General features: G+C 35.8%; 1 protein-coding gene across 5 annotated transcripts in view; it reads left to right on the forward strand.

Annotated features, from left to right (window-relative positions):
- Positions 1–20,621, forward strand: part of LOC124595023 (Fanconi anemia group A protein-like) — a 230,631-nt gene that overhangs the window by 52,756 nt on the left and 157,254 nt on the right. For all 5 annotated transcript variants that reach the window (XM_047133578.1, XM_047133575.1, XM_047133577.1 and 2 more), the window contains exons 7-9: positions 1,897–1,970; positions 2,094–2,194; positions 10,110–10,264. In XM_047133578.1, the coding sequence (XP_046989534.1) occupies positions 1,897–1,970; positions 2,094–2,194; positions 10,110–10,264 (330 nt within the window). The remainder of the gene's footprint in view (positions 1–1,896; positions 1,971–2,093; positions 2,195–10,109; positions 10,265–20,621) is intronic.

A 20,621-nucleotide genomic window follows, 5' to 3' on the forward strand; every position in this document is an offset into this window, starting at 1 on the left:
TCCTACCAACAAGTAAATCAGCTGCCAGTCACGTCATGAGTAGGTCAGTGAGGTCAGTGTTTTGTTGTCATCTGGTATCATCAGAAGTGAACCAATTTACTCACTAATGGGTTTTGTGCTTTTGTCTCTTCTTAAGCTTTATTTTATTATTCAATCTGTGTTTGTCACAAATTGTGATGGTTGCGTAAGGGCTTGACATTTTTCCTAATTGTGTTCACCACCAGTGAGATCAAATATTGGAAAGTAAAACATGATACAGGTTTCATATAGCAGAGTAAAGAAATAGCCTGCACTGTGCATAAATAGAACATAAATAGACAAGAAAGTTTTTTTAGTGGAAAATGTTTCAAGGATGAAGCAGTCAGCTTTATTGAAGGAGAAAGATATTGTGTTTTTTAATTATTTTATTTTATTATTTTTTTAGTGTATTTGCCACTTAGAAAAATATCAAAAGCCAGTGTATAAAGCAAAATGATGCTATGTACTGCCTTCTAAATACTGTTTTATATGTTTATATATGTATATCTTCTAAAACAAATATATGTTGATATTTTTATATGATACTTTTCTTGTTCTTCTCGTTCTCAGCTGTGTGGAAAATTTACCATAGGACCATTTTCAAGAACATTGATTACAAAATGGTTCTTTGGTTATTAATAAACTCTACTATCGTTCCTAGTTTCTTAATGCTGTCACTTCATTGTATTCCATCTTTTTATAAGAAGGATGCTCTACTTTAATTTCACTTTCAGTATTGTGCTATGCAATGTGACATTGTGTTGATGTTTTGCCTAATGTGAACTCACCGTCATTTGCCAAGAACATACTCTTCTGTTCCACAACGTTCACTTGATATCCAATGCGAATTGTCCTTAACACAAAAAATGAGTGCCAAACTCCACAGCAGACATCACTCTGTCCACACAATTTTACATGATTGTGTAAACACAATTGAGTCCAGTACAGGATAAATTCTCCAAGAGTGCTGCAGTAGACTCATTCACTATGAGTAGTGTAATGAGGCATAAAATAGCTGGTATGAAAGAGGCAGAAGTTACTCTTCATATTCCCGTATTCCTAACACCCCCATGTGAAATGCCAAGTTACTTTGTGGGTGTAATAAACAAGGCTCCCAATTCAAGTAATTATTAATATGAAAACCAAGAGGTGTAAAAGTTGTATGTTTCTATTGCCTTTCTCCCAGGTTCTGTGTGGGTGGTGAAGCTGTGTCCTGCCTCACTTAATTTGTATGTGCTGTGTATTGTGAAACTCCATTTGCAGAAAATATTTGTGTAAATTTTCTTAGCTGTTATATATGCTGCTATGCATCTAACTGAATTGATTGCAGTACTTGTATTGTCAACAAACAAGAACTGTTGACCTATTTTCAATATAAGGTGAGAGACATAAGGAATTGGACTGCATATGATCCTTGGAAAAAGCAACGGACTAAATTAAACCAACAAGAGTGGGAGTGCATCCATAATCAAACACTGTGTTATGCTGATAGTAATTTCTTCCCATTATGTGTTGGCTAAGAGCTTGAAGTCTGTGACTTACAGTGATAAAATTTATGATGATTTTCCCTTATTCTCCGTATTTAGATAATCAGTAGTCATAGTAGGAAGCTCAGTAAGATTTTTTAATGAGAACTTACTGAGCTTCCTAACATGACTACTGATTAGCTTAGTAAGGGGAAATCCTTGTAAATTTTATTGCTGTAAGTCACAGACTTGAAGCTCTTAGCCAACAGAAAATTCTTTTGGTGTTAATTTCTTTCATCTTGTATGTATGCTGAATTGATGAGGGATGTGCTCAATAGAAGGGCCTTTTTGTAGATTAAAAAATCACAAAGCACTTTCCTTTAATTTTATAACCATAAAATTATTTTTCCAGGACAACATGCCACTGGAAGCACTGTGGTATTTCATGTCAGCAGCTCTAATCCCACTGCCAGTTTATATATTAAGGTAAGTACTAATTTGGGAGTTATATTTATGTGTATTGGAACAGATGTGTAGTAATTATTATGATTATATTCATATTATAGACATGTAAAGTCTCTTTTATATGTTTTTCCTTTTTTTTCATAGTCAGTCAAATCATATGAACTTTGTGAAGAACTTTGCATGTAGGCTTGTCCAGTTAAGCACTGTTGGTGGAGATGAAATCCAGAAAATTGAAAGATGTTCAGGTCAGTAAATGCAGTTATCCACTTACATAATTAACCCCTCAATATAAAACCTTGAGTTATCTCGTTTTTATTATTTTGTCAAGAACCTAAAATCCCGAAAATAGTTGGCAATGTCAACACTTTCTAGATAAGATTAATACAGGAGATCCAAAGGAGAATACTGTGTTTCATCATGAGTTCATTTAGTAAGTGTTAGAGCATCACAGGATTGCTCATCAAATTCCAGTGGCAGGTGTCACAAGAAAGCTGCTTCACGTCACAGAGGTATCTACTATTTAAAATTCTGAGAGTACCAGACAGTAGTTCTTCTTGCACACCATTTGAGACTGAAGAGGAAAGGGGGTAAACGAATGTGGTCCTTCAAAGTACTCACCGTAAGGTTGTTTGGGCAATGTGGATGTACCTATAAGTGCTGAATTAAACAAAAGTGTTTGAATATTTCTTCAGAAGGATGTGAGAAGATACATCAAAATTATGGCAATAGAAACAATTGAAAAGAATAAGAATACGAAGAAAACAGAGCAAAAATTTGTGTTTGGTCTCCGCAACTCAAAACTCCCACTATATAGTGAGTAGCAATCTATCCTTTTTCAAAATATTGCAAGAAACTTATGTTGGGTAGACACCTGGGTTCACCCATTAAAATGGCAGATATTGCCATTGAATGAGCATTCTGAGATTTTTTAAATGTTTATTGAACTGAAGAAATGCATCAGAACCACAGATAGCGAGTAGTGATGTTGATGACATTCCAAAAGTAAATACATGTGAGATAGATAAGGCAATTTGTGAAACAAATACTAACAAAGAGATAGGGGGGCTGGCCAGTACTTACCTCAGCTCAGTACAGCTGATAGATACACAAAACAGAACAGAAAATTTACGTATCCTAGCTTTCGGAACTTTGTTCCATCGTCAGGGAGGAGTGAGGGGGAAAAAAGGGGAAGAAGGGAAAGTTGATTCAGTTACTCACAACCCAGGTTATGAAGCGACAGGGGAAATGTAAACAGGGAGGGTAGCAAAGATGGAGGCATAGGTGTCAGAGGGAAGCCAAAGATATTCTAGTGTAAGTATTGTGCAGCTTCAAACCAAAGAGGATGCATACAGAAGTATACATCTTTACTGGATTGGCTGTCGGATCGGAAATTACCTGCTCTGACACCTCAAAATCTCCATACTGTGCCAGAAGATCCATCCACATGTGCCCTGGCTCTTCATTGGACATTTAACAAATATAAAGAACACAAAAATTTTGTAGTATCTTGAAAAAAACACTTAATATAGTAGAATCAGTTACCATGCATTGAAATAAATTGCGCAACTTTCTTCACCATATATCGTGAAGATGACATGACTTGTAGTGGTGCAAGCCCAAATGTCAAAACACTACTGGAGGGGAGGAGTGGGATAAGGGGGAGGAGAGTAACAGAGAGCAGGAAAGGTGTCCTGGGGGGGGGGGGGGTTAGCAGGATGTCTGAGTTTGGATGGGAGCAAGGAAGAGGAAGAGACAGGTGGGGATACAGACCAATGAAGATTGAGGCCAAGGGGGTTGTGGCAATGAAGAGTATATTGAAGGTAGAGTTTGCATCTGTGCAGGGAAGAATCCAGGCAGCACAGGCTGTGGAGCAGTTGTTGAACTCAAGCAATTGTGTGGTCCAGCTATCTCCTGGCCACAGTTTGGTGGTAGCCATTCATGTGGAGAGACAGCTTGTTAATTGTTATGCCCATGTATAATGCTGCACAGTGTTTGCAACTAAGTTATTAGACCATGTTGCTATTTTCTTTCACTGACATACTGAAGAATATGTAAATGTCAGTGTTACATCTCCCATTAGTCTTCATCATGATAGAATAAGATTTAAACTTAAGAGAGAAGTCAAATAAGAACATTCGTGTTAACAGTTATCATGTACACATATCCTGTGCTAGAGTGCAAGAGAATGTTCTCAGATCGTTAAACTGGGAAAACAATGAAGGTAGACATGTTAATGTAACATAACATATTTCTGATTGTATAGTTGTATTTGCCTTGAATTCACTTAAATTTCAATAACAGATGGAAAAACTTAATAGATCAAGTTTGAACATAGGCTTGAAAATCAAATTATAAAACTGATGTAATGTACAATGAATATAAACAAATGATGAAATCGTAGAACCAATCAATGGATTTTTGTTAAGGAGAGCTGAAGAAAATCGCTGAACAAACAACAAAAGAAAGAAACAGAAGAGTAATAATCACCTCAAGTGCTTTTGATAAAGTAATATTAGCGATTTGAAAACTAAGCTTCCCAGTGTATGAGAAGGAAAGTTTACAGTCAGTTTATATTAGCAGTTTGGACTTACAGTAGTGAGCTGTGGATTTTCAGCCTGAAAATCTTTAAAGAATTGAAGGTTGCTTAACAAGCAGTGGAGATATGCATGTTGGGAATTTCTAGGACAGACAGGAAAACAAACAAGTGGATCAGGGAACAGATTGTAATGGAGGGAGTTATTACGAGTATAATGAAAATTAAATGCATGCGAGTGAGACATGTAGCCAGTGAATGGGTGGAAAATGAAAAAGGAAGTTCTTTTCTGGATTTCAAGAGATAATGAAAGTCTAAGATGACTGCATAATGGAAAGTGGGTTGAAGACTGGGCAACATGCATATGCAGAAGATCTTAGTGTGTGGAAAAGTTGAGAGGCCATTATCTAGTATTTTGTGTCAATGGCTGATATTGATTCAATCCCTACTCTGTGTTTGCTGTATGTTAGAGTTGTTTCTTGTTTATCATTTAGTGAAAAGGGCATGCGGTATGTTACCCAGCACCCACGATCTCTTGAAAGTTGACTCGTCCAGTAGGGAACAGCCATTCAACAGTGTGGGGAATGGGTCTGCCCACATCTTTCAGTTTCCTCCTTAGAGTTCTCATCAAACGCTCCAACAGATAGATAACTTCCTGCCTAGCAATCACATCAAATCCTGAAACATTGTTTTGTGTACTAAATGTGCAGTTCAATACCTCCTTCACATCAAATATGTTCTCCTTACTAACTTTTCAAAGTCAATTATGTGGGATTCATGTCAGGTGAAATTGAAAAGTGTTCACATAAGAAACATTAATAAACAGAGTCAAGTGTAATGAAAACAGAATGAATGAACTCATTAAGGTAAGACACACAGATATTCTCAACACACATTTATTCTCAGATACTATTCCTAATCTTTGCTGTACAAATTGTGAACATTGTCTCATTTCAAAATTGCAAAAAGGTCTACTCATTTAGTCTCATAGCATGCGTCAAATTCTATAGCACAACTCTATTACAAGAACATATTCATATAGTGTATCATAGATTTTAACTCAGTCAATAAATAAGATAGAACTCTAGAAATTACATCATCTTACATACTAAATTCCAGACAAACAAAACACAGTTATCTAGTCTTATGTGTATGCGGATAGATTTAAACTCGGTCAGTGGATAAGATGGAACTCCAGAAGCTACATGATCTTATATACTACATTCATGGCAAACAAAACAAAATTACATAGTCTTTAAAATCTACAGACATAGTGAATATTTTCTTCTAAGACTAAGTATCATTATGCATCCATGTTCATATGTCTTGTCCTTTATACTAAATGTTAACAGTGCTTGACATTTTACGTACTTGCTTTGCTTACCAGTGGCACCTTTTATCTTTACATGTACAATGGGCATTTCCTCAAAAATCTTACTGTAATGGATCTTGTCTCCAAATTGTTCAGATATACCACAAATCGGGCTACCTGTATCAGTCAAACAATTCCCTTCCCACTGATCAATCTTAATTTTAATGTAAGGACATCCAAAATCTGAATCATCAGCTTTGTTAGTGGACACTTCATGTAAGAAATCACTTTCAGTTTCATCAAATGCTACATCCACACAGTTTTGCAGAGTTTTATCAATTTTACTGGTGTCATAGCATTACTGTGGTTACACATGTTATCAGGTAAGATTGACTGCACTGAAAGGGTTCCATAGCTCAGCTAACATAACTAATTGCAGAAGGAACACACAGTATATTACTGTCAAAATTACATTTCCTACTTAGATCTTCTTTCACTTCATTCCACCAATTTGGATAGAAATTTTGACTAACCACAGCTAACTTATTCCAGAATACACATTTCTATGTTATCATCAATTTGGTCCCAAACAAATTTCAAAAAGTTTTCATCTTTATTCTCTAAGCTTACAGATAACCCACCTTTACTGTCTGGATCATTACTCTGCATGACATTAATGAAAAACTGCTGTGACTGGACTGGTATTCCACGACTCTCACTTACACCTTCACATACATCACTTACCTCACCTCTATTCACAAATAATTTTGAAACTTCATTATTCTTAAACTCAACAAAAACCTGATTCTCATCATCATCATCATATTCTCCCAAAATTACTTCATCAGTAACATCATTAACAACACAAGTTTCATCTCCATTACAGTCACAAACATCACCTACATTCATTTTCAGTAAGCTACCAGTCTCAGACTTACCAACCCCAGCGATTTCATAGCTCTCATTCAGATTCACATCAAAATTACCACCTAATTCAGATCCAATACAGTCATCACCTGTTTTACATACATCAGTAACATTGTTCTCCAACCAAGAGAAGAAATCAGTAGTACACACTAAATCAGAATTCTCATCACTCTCACATTCAGGTTTGTGATTAGTGCCTACATCATTATAATCAAACATAGTATTCCAGAACTTTTGATCAAAACATAAATGAGACATCTGATATTCCTTCAGTTCAACTTCAGATACCTGTGCCACATTATTAATACTGTTATTATTGTCTAATTATAAGTGTAAATTGGAGGTCCTGTACTTGTTATGTTTCCTCACCCCAGAACTGTGGACCTTCATTGAGGTGGACTGCCATTTCCTAAATAGTTGCCTCTATGATTGTTTCTCGTATTAAATTGCCCATGGTTACCCCTATTATTCCTATTCTGCTGATGTTCAAAATTTCTGTGTCTATTACCATTTTGACCCTGATAGAAGTTACCACTATCTCTGTTCCTGTAGTTGTTAACATTGTGATCTCTATCATTTCGATTGTTATGATATGTGCTACTTTCTACTGCCCTATCCAGCCTGTCAACATATCATAAAAGTTGTTCAAGGCAATCGTCAGGTCCGTGTACTAAATCCCACTGCAACCTCTCTGGTAATCTCCTTTTTAGTGCACCAGTCAACGTCATTTCGTCAAATGGTTTGTCAAGATGTTTTACTTTTTTAAGTTGATTCTTACAAAACTCTTTCAGTGTATTGTCCCTATTCCTATAATTAGGACCGTTCAGAAATTCAGTTTTAATTCTCCCTTGTTCAGCACCTGACCAAAATTTATTTAAATTTTTTTTTCAATACTTTGATATGTCTGCCAATGACTTAAATTTAGATTTACCCAAGATAGAGCTTCACCTGCAAGACATCTTTTAACAAATTTAATTTTTTGATTGCCTCTCCTGCCTGACACATAACTATCTCTACAATGCTGTAGAAAATCCACTGGATTAAATTGACTAATGGAAAACTTTTGATTGGAATGTTGGACCACTCAATACCATTATTTTAATTCATATTGTTATGAATACAGTTTTCCTTAATTACTGAAATTTTTTGGTCTAAGCATTTACGTTAGCATACTGTTTTCAACATATAGAATTTTTTTAAAATCTGAAATACTAAAGTTCTGTTCCATTTTTTCTGCTATGGCTTTTTGTTCAACTGTATCATCTACATCACTTCCCTCATCTCTATTCATTTTCTTAGCAATCACACGAGTCCACAAAAAAAAGTCTTCTTTCATTTCATTTGGTCCGTCATTGTTTATTTTATCTCATCACTGTTGGTCCGACGGTGTTGGGCAGTTCTCGGGTCTTCTTTTGTTGAGTGATTGAAGTTCATTTATATAAAAATGCAAATAATAATTGTCCTTTCTTATTCTGCAACAGACAAAACTTTGTTATCAGTCAACAGATCCCGAACGAGCCCCCACTTGTAATCTTGCCCTCCCACACATCATTATTTAAGTTCCATGTCTCTGCAAAAAGTTTAGAAAGCTTTGAGAGTTGTAAGATATACAAAAGAAAAACTTTTTATTTATCTTCATTGTCTCTTTGTTGTTGGCTCCAAGTCCTGTGTCTAGAGTACATTCTTGAGGCTGTAATTTTTATAATGATGCGGGTTCTTGTTGAACTGAATAACTGCTGAAGATTTGCCTGTTGCTATGAATATCCTTTAATTTTATCCCATTCTTTTATATCACACCAACTTCACTATTCCACTTCAGAACATGAATTCACATTGTTGTTGACAAGGTTAGAAATTCGTCTACTTCAGTCAGAGGCATGCCCACTACTCCTGACATTCTGCAATGTTCACAATATTCCAAAGAGTCCACAAACATTCTTGACAAAAGTTGTATCTTCGCTAAAATATATTATTATTTTGCAAATGAGTCCAGAAACAAATTTAATAATTATCATCAGATTGTGAAATTAATAACAGGAATTTAAAGTATACTAGAAATTTCGTAATTTTAAATATTTTTAAAAGAAGAGCAATTTTAACTGTCAGTGCATATCGATTGTAACACATTAATTTCTTTTTATACATTTTAGCCTCAAATATAATGCTTCATATACAAAATCATATGAAGTTCATTCAGTTAGACAGCTGATATAATGTTCATCTACGTAAGAATCGATAGTATACATGGTATCGGTTATTTGTATAAAAAAGAAAGGTAATGTTAGAGGAGGGTGATGCATTACACAAGCTGGGTGAAATGGCCTGTTCTGCAGGAGTAAAAGTAAATGGCAATAACATGAACGCAATATGCCATAAAAATGGAAAATGTATCTGCTCACATTATAGTGCAACAGAAGGTACTACAATTGATCAGTTTGCTTATGTTAGCAGCCTTTTCTGTAATGAGAAAGATGTAAATGCAAACATCAGAAGCAGAATTGGGAAAGCGTCTGCATTCTTCCAAAGTATTGATCCATATGGCAATTAGACACTGTATGTCCACAAAGTTTTGGCTTTACTACTCTATCATCTTACCAATGGCTGTATCCACAAGTGAGACCTGGAAAATGTCAATAAAATCAGCACACAAGCTCAATGTTTTGCTCAAGGTGAATTTTGAAGATCAGTTATTGTCACCCCATGTCAAATAATGAATTACTGAGAAGAAGTGGTCTATGCGACCCACACAAAATTGTTGCTAAAAGAAGACTGAAGCTTGTGGAACATGTTCTGTGCATGAAACATGGAAGACTCCCGAAATCACCACTGTTGTGTAAATCATTGGTTGGATACAGTAGTAGAGGAAGACCTCGTATCACTTAGAACTGAACTTTTGCAAAGGACCTCCAGTGCATGACATGAACTGGGAAGCTGCTGGAAACATGGCAGCTGATCGACTTCACTAGAGGAAACTTCTTGCTTGATATGCAATTTAGCATTGGAGGAACTAAGTCTAAGAAAGTAAATAAAAGGAGGAAGGTGAATAGAGAAATTGGTTCTATGGATTTGAGAATTAGTTGAATCATTAGCTGTTAATGTAGTAGTGCATGTGAATGATCCAAAATGACCTGATAAAAGAATGACAAAAATGGGTTGGTTGTCCTTGTTAATTGACACAACCAAGAAAGAGAAACAACTCAAAATAGTTTGTGCAAAGGAGTAAAGAGGTTCGAGAAATAAAATTAAGAGAAAGTAGTTCTGTGTCAAAGTTTTCATTTGTGTCACTGTACTACTTTATGTGTTAGTTTGTGTAGCACTATTATCTGATGTCATTTACATTTACTGGAATGTTAATTACATTTTATATTATTATCTTATCTCTTGACAGAAATTGCGGCATCCAGAACACAAGAGGTAGTTCGTGACATGTTCATTGCATTGTTGACTTCCAGATACTGCCTAAGTGAAGGTATTACTCCAACCATAAAGGGAAAGCGGAGTGCTGAAATATGTACTCAGATTTTGGATGCACTCACTCAACAGGTTTCATTTTTCTTTTGTCTATTGCATTCATTTTTATATTTGGTACAACTGTAGTTCTCTCAGGTACCTATTTAAATGTGAAATTTGTGCCACCATCATACTGCATCAGTTATTGTTGGTGTTTTTAAATTGACTTGCAATTGTGTAGATTAATTTTTGTGTGATGGGGAAAGATAAGCTGTAGAATTCTTACCTGAGGAGGTAGGACCAAATAACACTGACAGGGGCCCACATAAATGAAATTCCAGACATAGGGAAAACAAACTGCCAAATTTAATGTTTGAAAGCCATTTAAGAACATTAGTGTAGATAGTAAAGGTAGGACATTTAACAAGATGTGTCTAATGTTCAGTAAGTGATATGTAAAACTACAAACAAAATATCAATCTTAATCTTCAGAGTAAACTGTATGCCCAAATACACTTTTGGTTACATTTATAAAGATGCTGAAAACTATTAGAATGGAAAAAAGTATACAGATGCCAGATCAGGGTAGCATAATGGATGTTTTAAATAAGTTACACACCAAATAACTAAATAGTTTCAGACATGGATTCCAGCATTCATATGAGTACAATGGCACCTCACTTCGCCCTCCAGTCCTACACACTACTTATTGAACACATTATATATATAGCAGTGTCCATTATCAAACTGGTCTGTAGTATTCATCTTTTACAGCTACACTCTTAGTATTTGTGTTCCATTCTCTGACTACTTTCTCAAGTGCACAAAAGTTCACTTTGTTCAAAGTTAAATTTACAGAAATTACAATTAAAACTTAACTCATTAAATTAACTGAATACATTGAAAAATTGTGTCTTTTTAACAATTTCTTCTACTGCAAGAGTTAGACCAAATTATTTGTTTAAATCATGAAATTAACAAATATCATTACCCAAACAATACTTTAGACAAAACTGTTAATTACTTTGGAATTAATTCACGGCTGGTTTTTCTAACATGTTCTCGAATAGAGCCAAATAGATACTTTAAGATTACTATTATTTTGTCTTCCAAATGTTTATAATTAGAACAGAATTGATATTTGTTTATACATAAACAAAAGAATTTAAGTTACGAAACAATTACTGATTTCACCCTGTAATAAAAGATACTAGCTAGGCACAGTTGAAATAAATAAGAAAATCAATTACATACATATAACTAAGCACAAAATTAGATCTGGTGTTAAATTCTTTAAAACTGAGGGCCAACCTTTCTCTTTTATGAAAATACAGATTATACCCATGTATGTTAATGGTAATTAGTTCAAAAATGAAAAAAACAAATTTAAGTAGGCAGATGGAAAAAGAAGAGGGGAATTAAAATTATCCCAGCTTGCTTCGTCACACTTTCCATTGACACTTGATTTCTACCTTGGAGGTAATAGCATCAGATGTTATCCACTGTGCTGATTGTTTGCAGTAAATATGTCTTGTGGCCACATGTCTGTCTGAACAGTCTTTCATCCAATTTTGTTGGTGGCACCCTTAATTTTTCATTGTAGAATCTTCCTTTTTTTCTAAAAGACAATTGAAGAGTACTGGAGATAATCTATCACCGTGACTTATACCCATATTTATTTTAAAGGGCTTAGAACTTTCAGCCTTGATCTTTACTCTGAAGACTATGCCTCTAGGCATTTCATCAATTAGATTTGCCACTTAAGTTTTAACACCAAATTCTCAGATTTCTTTGTGTAGCATTTTCATATCAACTGCTCCACAAATGTTCCAACTTTTTTTTTTTATAAAAATCAATATTCTGTGACATATAGTAGATTTCAGATTGATTATCTGTTCTGGTCAGGCTGCTAGGGTCTCCTTATCTATTGTTACATGTTGCACTTAGTTTTGTCAAAACTTGAAGTCTCATATCTTGCTGTCCTGCAAAGATATCCTGGAAACTGGTGCTATGAATGGTGGTGCCAGGTGATGTAGATCAAACAAGAAGTTAATGACCTGTTCCAGTTTCACAGTTTATACAGGTAAAGAGACATGTATCTCCTCCTCCATAAACATAGCCGGAAGAGAACTAATTCAGCCATTAATTAGAGTCACTTTACAGAGACAAGATATACAATGTCAGTAAGTCACAGTGCTCATGAAACAGTTTGTAATATTGTCATCAGAATTTATCACATTGTACAGTATTGTACTACAGATTGTATATGTGGATGGTTTTCCCAGATTTCCCAGTAAAAAATACACTTCTTTCTTCCTGAAAATGCACATTTTTGGGTGAAAATGCCCTTTTTCCAGGTGAAAATACACTATACCCCTGGTGAAAGTACATTTTTTCCTTGTTAAGTGACAATATACTTCCTCTCGGAGCTGTAAAACATATCAGGCCTTTGAGTGGAAAAGGTGTTCTACACCGGCATAGGACTTTCCAACACTCCCAGCAAAAAATAACATTTCTGAAAAATCTTTAATGCATTGCACATGTAATATGCAAATTTTGATATTACAAAAGTATAAATACAAATTCACCAAATACAGCATGGTAATTTATGAAAACAGAACACCAAAATATATGAAGTGTGATGCCCATGCTACGATATGGAAACAGAAACCATAGTAGTGCTCCACGTGGGATGGCAGTGAACTTTGAATTCGGGAAAATATAATGCAATAATTTGTGTTCATGCTTTGTGAAATACAAGTACTAGATGATATTTTTCATCAACGAAAGCTAAGCTTCCACATATTCCAAATTCTGATTGTCAGAATTTGTTTGCTGCTTTTTCCGAGTATGTGGTTAGGCAGGATCCTAAGAACACAGCTAAAACTGCAGCAGCTTAATATTTCTGACAGCCACTATTGTAAATTTCACTGCTGTGCACTAAAAATTTTAGGGGTTACCTGGCTGAATGCGTATTCTCTTGAGCACTTCGACTTTTCCATAGAAAAGTCAATTACATATGGAATTGCTCAAGAATGCACCTTGCACTTTCTTTTTGAAGGATAATTATACATTTTGCCATCATTATTGCATAATTTGTAATCTATGAAAGAATTAAAAATGAAAACCTCATACTGAAGACTGGTCTTTTTTTTACTCTTTAAGATGTGTCAAACACGAAAGCACCAGTAAAATTTTAAATGATGACATAAATATGCAAGGGGTCTGTAATTTTTCTAAGTGTCTGGTCCTCAGATTGTTAAGTTTTGAAAGAGTCAAGTGCTCCATGATTTAAGAAATTCAGTGCCCATTATCATACGTAACATAATTTGTCTTGCATAAAAGGAAATTTACTTTGAAAGTAATGCTTCTCAAACCAATGTTTGCAATATTTTCCCACAACTTGTTAGAAAAGTAAACTGTTGTGACATCACGCTCATTGAAAGCAGTTTGTTGTTACGAAGTATTGCGCAGTCTTTGTCCTGAAGCTTGTGGCACATTTTGCTGTCGATAGACACTTGTATGTGCACGGTGTTTTTTGTTGTAAATAGCATATTTTCTTTGCAACTAAAGCTTTATTTTCGTGTTGCTCTCTCTTTATGTTTTATTACTGCAGTGTTGTTCTGCAGTAGCGGGCTGAAGAGTATCAGTTTATCAGTTCTTACCAGTCAAAATTATGGAAATTTGACTGAAACTTAAAATAATGTAAAATTCTCAGAAACCCAAAGAATTCGTGGATATTTCCCAGATTTTTCTCAGATGAAAAAATTTCAGGGTTTTTCCTGGATTTCCCGGTTGTTGTGGGGCATATACACCCTGTACTACTGTTATATAATTCACAAGAGTATGTCGAACACTATTATTGCATGTCATCTGAAAGTCCATTTATGAGTATGACATCCATCACGAAATGTTTTGTATGGTTCTAAATTAATCTAAACCTTAAATACTGACCGAATTGATTATTGAGGAGTGATGAGTTCGTCTGATTCAGAAGAAATACAGCCATAGAATTATTTGGTCAAAGTTCAGAATCTTGCAACCATTAAAGTTCGAATTTTTAGTATCTGAACTATTAATGTCAATTATTTCTTAAGTTAATTAATTTCATATAATTCCAAATATGTTCTCAGAAAGTTGAGGATGTCTGCTTTTGAGTGAGTGATAACAGTACTTCCTCTGCTACTTATTATCTCACAACATTTTACAGTTATATGACGTCATCATAAATTTTAGTTAGCTGTAGTTTTTATTTACTTGGGCTATTGGTAAAATGAATTGCAACATTGTTATCAGGGATGTAAATATAAAGAACTGAAATATAAGTTTAAATGAGATTTTGCATAGGTAGCAGTTTGACATATTCCTGTGTGTATAATATACAGGATTTGTACAGAAAGTAATGTGTCACACTTATTATTATTATTATTATTCACGTAGTAGACGCTTTGTGGATCACGTGAAACTTCTACAGTTCTTCCTGCAGTTTTTCTATGAGACCTTCATTTTCTCACTCATGGCTTTCTTTCTTTCATCCGTCCACTTTGTACCGGTCTTTTTGGCTCTCGTCTCTGGCTGGACCTCCCACTTGTCTATTTTGCTTCTGTAGATGTTACTGTCTGCAGTGTCCTGATTGGTGAGTTGAGCATCAGTAAGGTCTCTTCGTACTCGTTCGGCCCACGTCAGGTTTTCAGTGGCTGTGAGTATCTGGCATGTGAGTTTATACTCAGGGAGTCTGTGTATGTGTCCATAGAATTTAAGGCGTCTTTTTCTAATGTCAGCAGCAATATTTGAAATTTCCTCTTAGTTTTGTTGGTTTGCAGTGTATATCCAGCTTCAGTTTTTCATGGTCTTAGGATTTTCCTAATTTCCTTAGGATTTTCCATGGTCTTAGGATTTTCCTAATTCATGAGGCCTAATGGCCTCATGAATTTCTACCTCTGTTGGTGGGAAATAGTCCTCTAGATTGTGAGGTGGCACTGGAAATTCCAATTTATCTGTTGAAACTGGACAGTTTAGCAGCTTTTCAAAAAATTTTGCTAAAATTTCACAATTTTCTTTGTTATTTAATCCCATTTTGCCATTTTCATCTTTGAAACAAATACTTGCTGCCTGATATCCTTAAGTATGTGTTTAAACGTTTGCTAAAAATTTCTAGTATTATTTTTGGTGAAATTTTCTTCTATTTCAGTAACCTGAGAATTTTCAAAGTTTCTTTTGATTTTCCAGATTATTTTTTATGTTTCTTTTGTTTGTTGTCTGAATTCTTAAAGGTCTTCCCCTTTTTTCAAAAATTTCCATTTTCTCTATTTTTGAGCACTTTCTGTTAGTGCTTCTTCACGCTCCTCATTCCACCATGTCTTCTTTTTATCCTTGGCCTATCCTAAAGTTTTCCCTGCTGCTTGAGTTATTTGCATCTGGAGTTCATGCCAATCACTTCTTTACTTGTCTCTATTTCTTCTCTAAATTTTTCTATATTTTCTTTTGTAATATTAGCTGTAGTGATGTTGTATCTGATCACTTTCTTGGTCACCTTTTTAGTTTTAGATGGGAGAAATTTTATTTCAATCTTAGAGAGATAATGACCTGAGTCGAATTCCCTATTTCTGACTATTTTAACATTCATAATTCTTGCGATATACCTTTTAGACAAGGCTATGTGATCCAGTTGAAATTCTCCTAGGTTTGGATTTGGATGTCTCCAAGTTTTGGCTTTTCTTGGTAGTTTGCAGAAATGTGTGGTCATGAGTTTTAACTGGAACATTTTACACATATTGATCAGTCTTTCACCATTTCTGTTTGTTCTTGAGTGTGCTGGATATTCACCTACAATAGTCCTAAATTTCTTTTCCCTCTGAATTTGCGCATTGAAGTCACCAAGAAGTTTTTAACATTCTTTGTAGGTATGATAGAAATTTCAGATTCTAAAAGATCCCAGAATTGATTTACTTTCTCCAGATTTCTTGTTGTCTGCATTTATAAGTGCATGACAGTTTATGAGAGTCTAACTTTTATTCTTGTGCTTTGTTGTTAACATGGATATTCTTTCTGAATTTGATTTAAATTCTGTTACACTGTCTACGATTTTTTTGTTTACAAAAAATGCTGTTCCAAACATCGGCTTATTTTCCATTATTCTCACTGCTGGTTTCCCTTTATAAATTCTGTAATGTTGTGTATCAACTACATTCTCATCTAAGAATCATGTTTCCTGGACTGCTATAATTTTTATATCAATCTTCTGCAGAAATAATTCTAATTCCTTTTGTTTCCCCATTTTTAGATGAGAATTTACATTTAATGTTCCAAAGTAGTACTTCTTCTTGAACTGAAACTTGGAAGGCTTTTCAATATATTCCATCTCTTCATCATCACAAATGTTGTGACTCCCCAGAACCCTAGATCCCATTGCATTACATGATGTAATGGTGAATTCCTCATCAGAGTTACCACCTGAGGTAAAGCATCTATTGTGCAAACTTTCCATTTTGTGACTTGAAGCTGTAAAAAGTAAAGAGTAGGGAATCCAAAGTCATCCCTGAATTCCAAAAGTAAGACCAGTTTGTTAGCCTGTAATATTACTTATTCAACTGCCACTAACATGTGGAACAGACACTGTTGGGGTACCACCACTGACATGTGAACCGTCATGTCTTTGTCCACTTTGGCCTTGGACAAGAGGCCACCTCTTCCGCCAGCTCCCCTGTACCGAACTCCATCTTCTCCGCCTTTGCTGCCATTGAGGTCTGTTATTATTATTATTATTATTATTATTATTAGTGTTATTCAGGGTGTATACACTCCAGCAGAAAGTTGGGAAAACCTGGGAATTTTCTAGAATTCCAGGAATTTTTCATTGGTTTAGTCTTTGGTTAAATTTTTGTAATTTTGACTGGTAAGACCTGAGAAACAGCAAATGTATCAAAGGCTTTAGGATGAAGACCGTGGAATACTTAATAACAGCAAACTGCTTCCAATGAGCATGACATCACAACTTGTGACATTCGCCTGCTTTATTTCATCATTGATTGTACTCAGTGTCGACATACTGTGTTGCTATACTGGCAAAAAAATAGAGGATGGAAGTTCAACACTGACTACTTTAAACGATGTAGCCGACAGCTGCACATTCACGTTTCACAGTTCTTTACTTTCACTGTTGATAACCCACCAATAATACACAGTTGTATGGCCAGTGCACTATTGTGTAACTTTTGATAATCCTCATGAATAGTTTGCAGGCAAACATCAACATACTGCTATAATAGTTTACTGTTGAACATCTACAAGCAGTAAAAACCTAACCACACATTTCACAGTCTTTCAAATAAATTGAACAGACACTGTCATTGCTTTAACACGTGGCCTATTAGTGTAACAGTTATTTCACAGTTAAGTTGATGCATTGTTGTTGTTCTAACCAACACAGGTTTCTTGTCCGAAACTCGGCCATGGACTGACTGTCTCGGGACCAAAAATTGAGCCCTTATATATCCTCACAATAACAGGCACTGCAACTACACATTGTTCAGTGTTTAATTTACAGAAATTACAATTAAAACTCAACTCCTTCAGTTAACTGCATACATCGAAAGATTGCATTTTCTTAAAAGTTTCTAGTGCAAGGGTTAAACCGTATTATTTGTTTAAATAATGAAATTAACAAATAACGTTATGCAAACAATACTTTTGACAAAACTGTTAATTACTTTGGAATTAATTAAGGAGTGGCTTTGCTAAGATGTTTTCGAATAGTGCCAAGTAGAACCTTTAATTAGTTGTTCCTCCAAATGTTTATAGTTAGTACCGAATTTATATTTGTTTGTACGTCAACAATAGAATTTAAGTTGCGAAATAATTACTGATTTCACCCTATAACAAAAGATACTAACTAGGAATAGTCAAAATAAATTAGAAATCGATTACATACACGAAACTAAGAACAAAATTACATCTGGTGTTATATTCTTTAAAACTGAGGGTCATCCTTTCTCTTTTTGGATATGCAGATTACACTCACATATGTTAGTACATGCAAAAATGAATTTTAAGGAGGCAGATGGCAAAACAAGAGGGAAGTAAAAATATCCCAGCTTGCTTCATCACAGTTGAGTTGTGTATGAGCTGTGCCTTCTCCCGCTTCTGGCTACTTGTAGTGTGGCTGCAGCAGTAGCAAGAAGCAGTCATCCTACACAGAAAAATTTTTCTGGCATGCCCAAGCTGCCAGATTTGCGCATGCGCAGAGCAGTCTGGTTTTTAGTGGGGAGGGGGATTAGTGGACCGTGTTTATTTTTAGTCATTTTACTGTTTCCTGATGTCCTGTTTTCTCTTTGTTTACAATTCACAAGTCAAATGAAAACAAAGTGGATTTCTGTGGCCGGGAGCTATAAAGTGAATTAAAATACGAGGTGCATTCAAGTTCTAAGGCCTCCAATTTTTTTTCTCCGTACTGGAAAGAGATAGAAACATGCGCATTGTTTTAAAATGAGGCCACTTTCATTGTCAATACATCCCATTGATGGCAGCACCATACGGCAGATGGAATTTTACCGCCAGCGGCGAGAATGAGAACTGTTTTAAATACTTAAAATGGCGACGTTTTCCTTACTTGAACAGCGTGCAATCATTCGTTTTCTGAATTTGCGTGGTGTGAAACCAATTGAAATTCATCGACAGTTGAAGGAGACATGTGGTGATGGAGCTATGGATGTGTCGAAAGTGCGTTCGTGGGTGCGACAGTTTAATGAAGGCAGCACATCATGTGACAACAAACTGAAACAACCTCGGGCTCGCACAAGCCGGTCTGACGACATGATCGAGAAAGTGGAGAGAATTGTTTTGGGGGATCGCCGAATGACTGTTGAACAGATCGCCTCCAGAGTTGGCATTTCTGTGGGTTCTGTGCACACAATCCTGCATGACGACCTGAAAATGCAAAAAGTGTCATCCAGGTGGGTGCCACGAATGCTGACGGACGACCACATGGCTGCCCGTGTGGCATGTTGCCAAGCAATGTTGACGCGCAATGACAGCATGAATGGGACTTTCTTTTCATTGGTTGTGACAATGGATGAGCCGTGGATGCCATTTTTCAATCCAGAAACAAAGCGCCAGTCAGCTCAATGGAAGCACACAGATTCACCGCCACCAAAAAAATTTCGGGTAACTGCCAGTGCTGAAAAAATGAAGGTGTCCATGTTCTGGGACAGCGAGGGCGTAATCCTTACCCATTGTGTTCCAAAGGGCACTACGGTAACAGGTGCATCCTACGAAAATGTTTTGAAGAACGAATTCCTTCCTGCACTGCAACAAAAACGTCCGGGAAGTGCTGCGCGTGTGCTGTTTCACCAAGACAATGCACCCGCACATCGAGCTAACGTTACGCAACAGTTTCTTCGTGATAACAACTTTGAAGTGATTCCTCATGCTCCCTACTCACCTGACCTAGCTCCTAGTGACTTTTGGCTTTTTTCAACAATGAAAGACACTCTCCATGGCTGCACATTCACCAGCCGTGCTGCTATTGCCTCAGCGATTTTCCAGTGGTCAAAACAGACTCCTAAAGTAGCCTTCGCTGCTGCCATGGAATCATGGCGTCAGCGTTGTGAAATATGTGTACGTCTACAGGGCGATTACGTCGAGAAGTAACGCCAGTTTCATCGATTTCGGGTGAGTAGTTAATTAGAAAAAAATCGGAGGCCTTAGAACTTGAATGCACCTCGTACATGCACATAATTACAGAAGGCTGTTATTAGTTTCAGGTTTCTGATTTTATTTTATTTCCACATTTTTGGCAGTCAAGTGTTAATCACCTTGCACAACAGTGAAGTAATTTTTGTTGGCTTGCTAAATAAATGTGGCTTTTATTAATCTTTTCCGCAGATGCAGTCAATTTATAAGAAATGAATTATTTCGTTCTTCGTTATTGGCTAGTTTCAACTGTTCACTGAATTTCAGATGGTAATTTGCATCTTCTGGCATGTATGGTATTATGCCATAATGAAGATTCAAACATGAGACAATACAGTACTCCAAGAAAATTTGCATCCTGAAAAGTGCACTGAAAAGCTTAATAACAGGTTGGAGCCTACTTCATTGTGAATCTGGACATATGAATGTGTCCTTTAAGCTGAATTATGCATTTTAGTATGGTTTACAAAATTCCTATCCTCGTGGAGTATCCTCTGATGTCCTATTTCTTTTATAATGCCATATATGATATCTTAATGCTATATGTGTACGAACATATGGGCTTCCTACGTCGTCATAGTTGCCCATGTGTACGGACACCTGTATTGTGGCACTCTCTGGCAGCTGCTGAAATGAACCCATGTCTAAGAGATCACGAGAAATTTTTGCGAATGATTCTTCAAAAAGGGTTATTTTCAAAGGAAAATCTCTTTTACACAAGACGAGCTATGTTACATATGAGAATGTGCAATGTATTTCT

The sequence above is a fragment of the Schistocerca americana genome, chromosome 2 (assembly GCF_021461395.2).
Source record: "Schistocerca americana isolate TAMUIC-IGC-003095 chromosome 2, iqSchAmer2.1, whole genome shotgun sequence".
Taxonomy (NCBI): domain Eukaryota; kingdom Metazoa; phylum Arthropoda; class Insecta; order Orthoptera; family Acrididae; genus Schistocerca; species Schistocerca americana.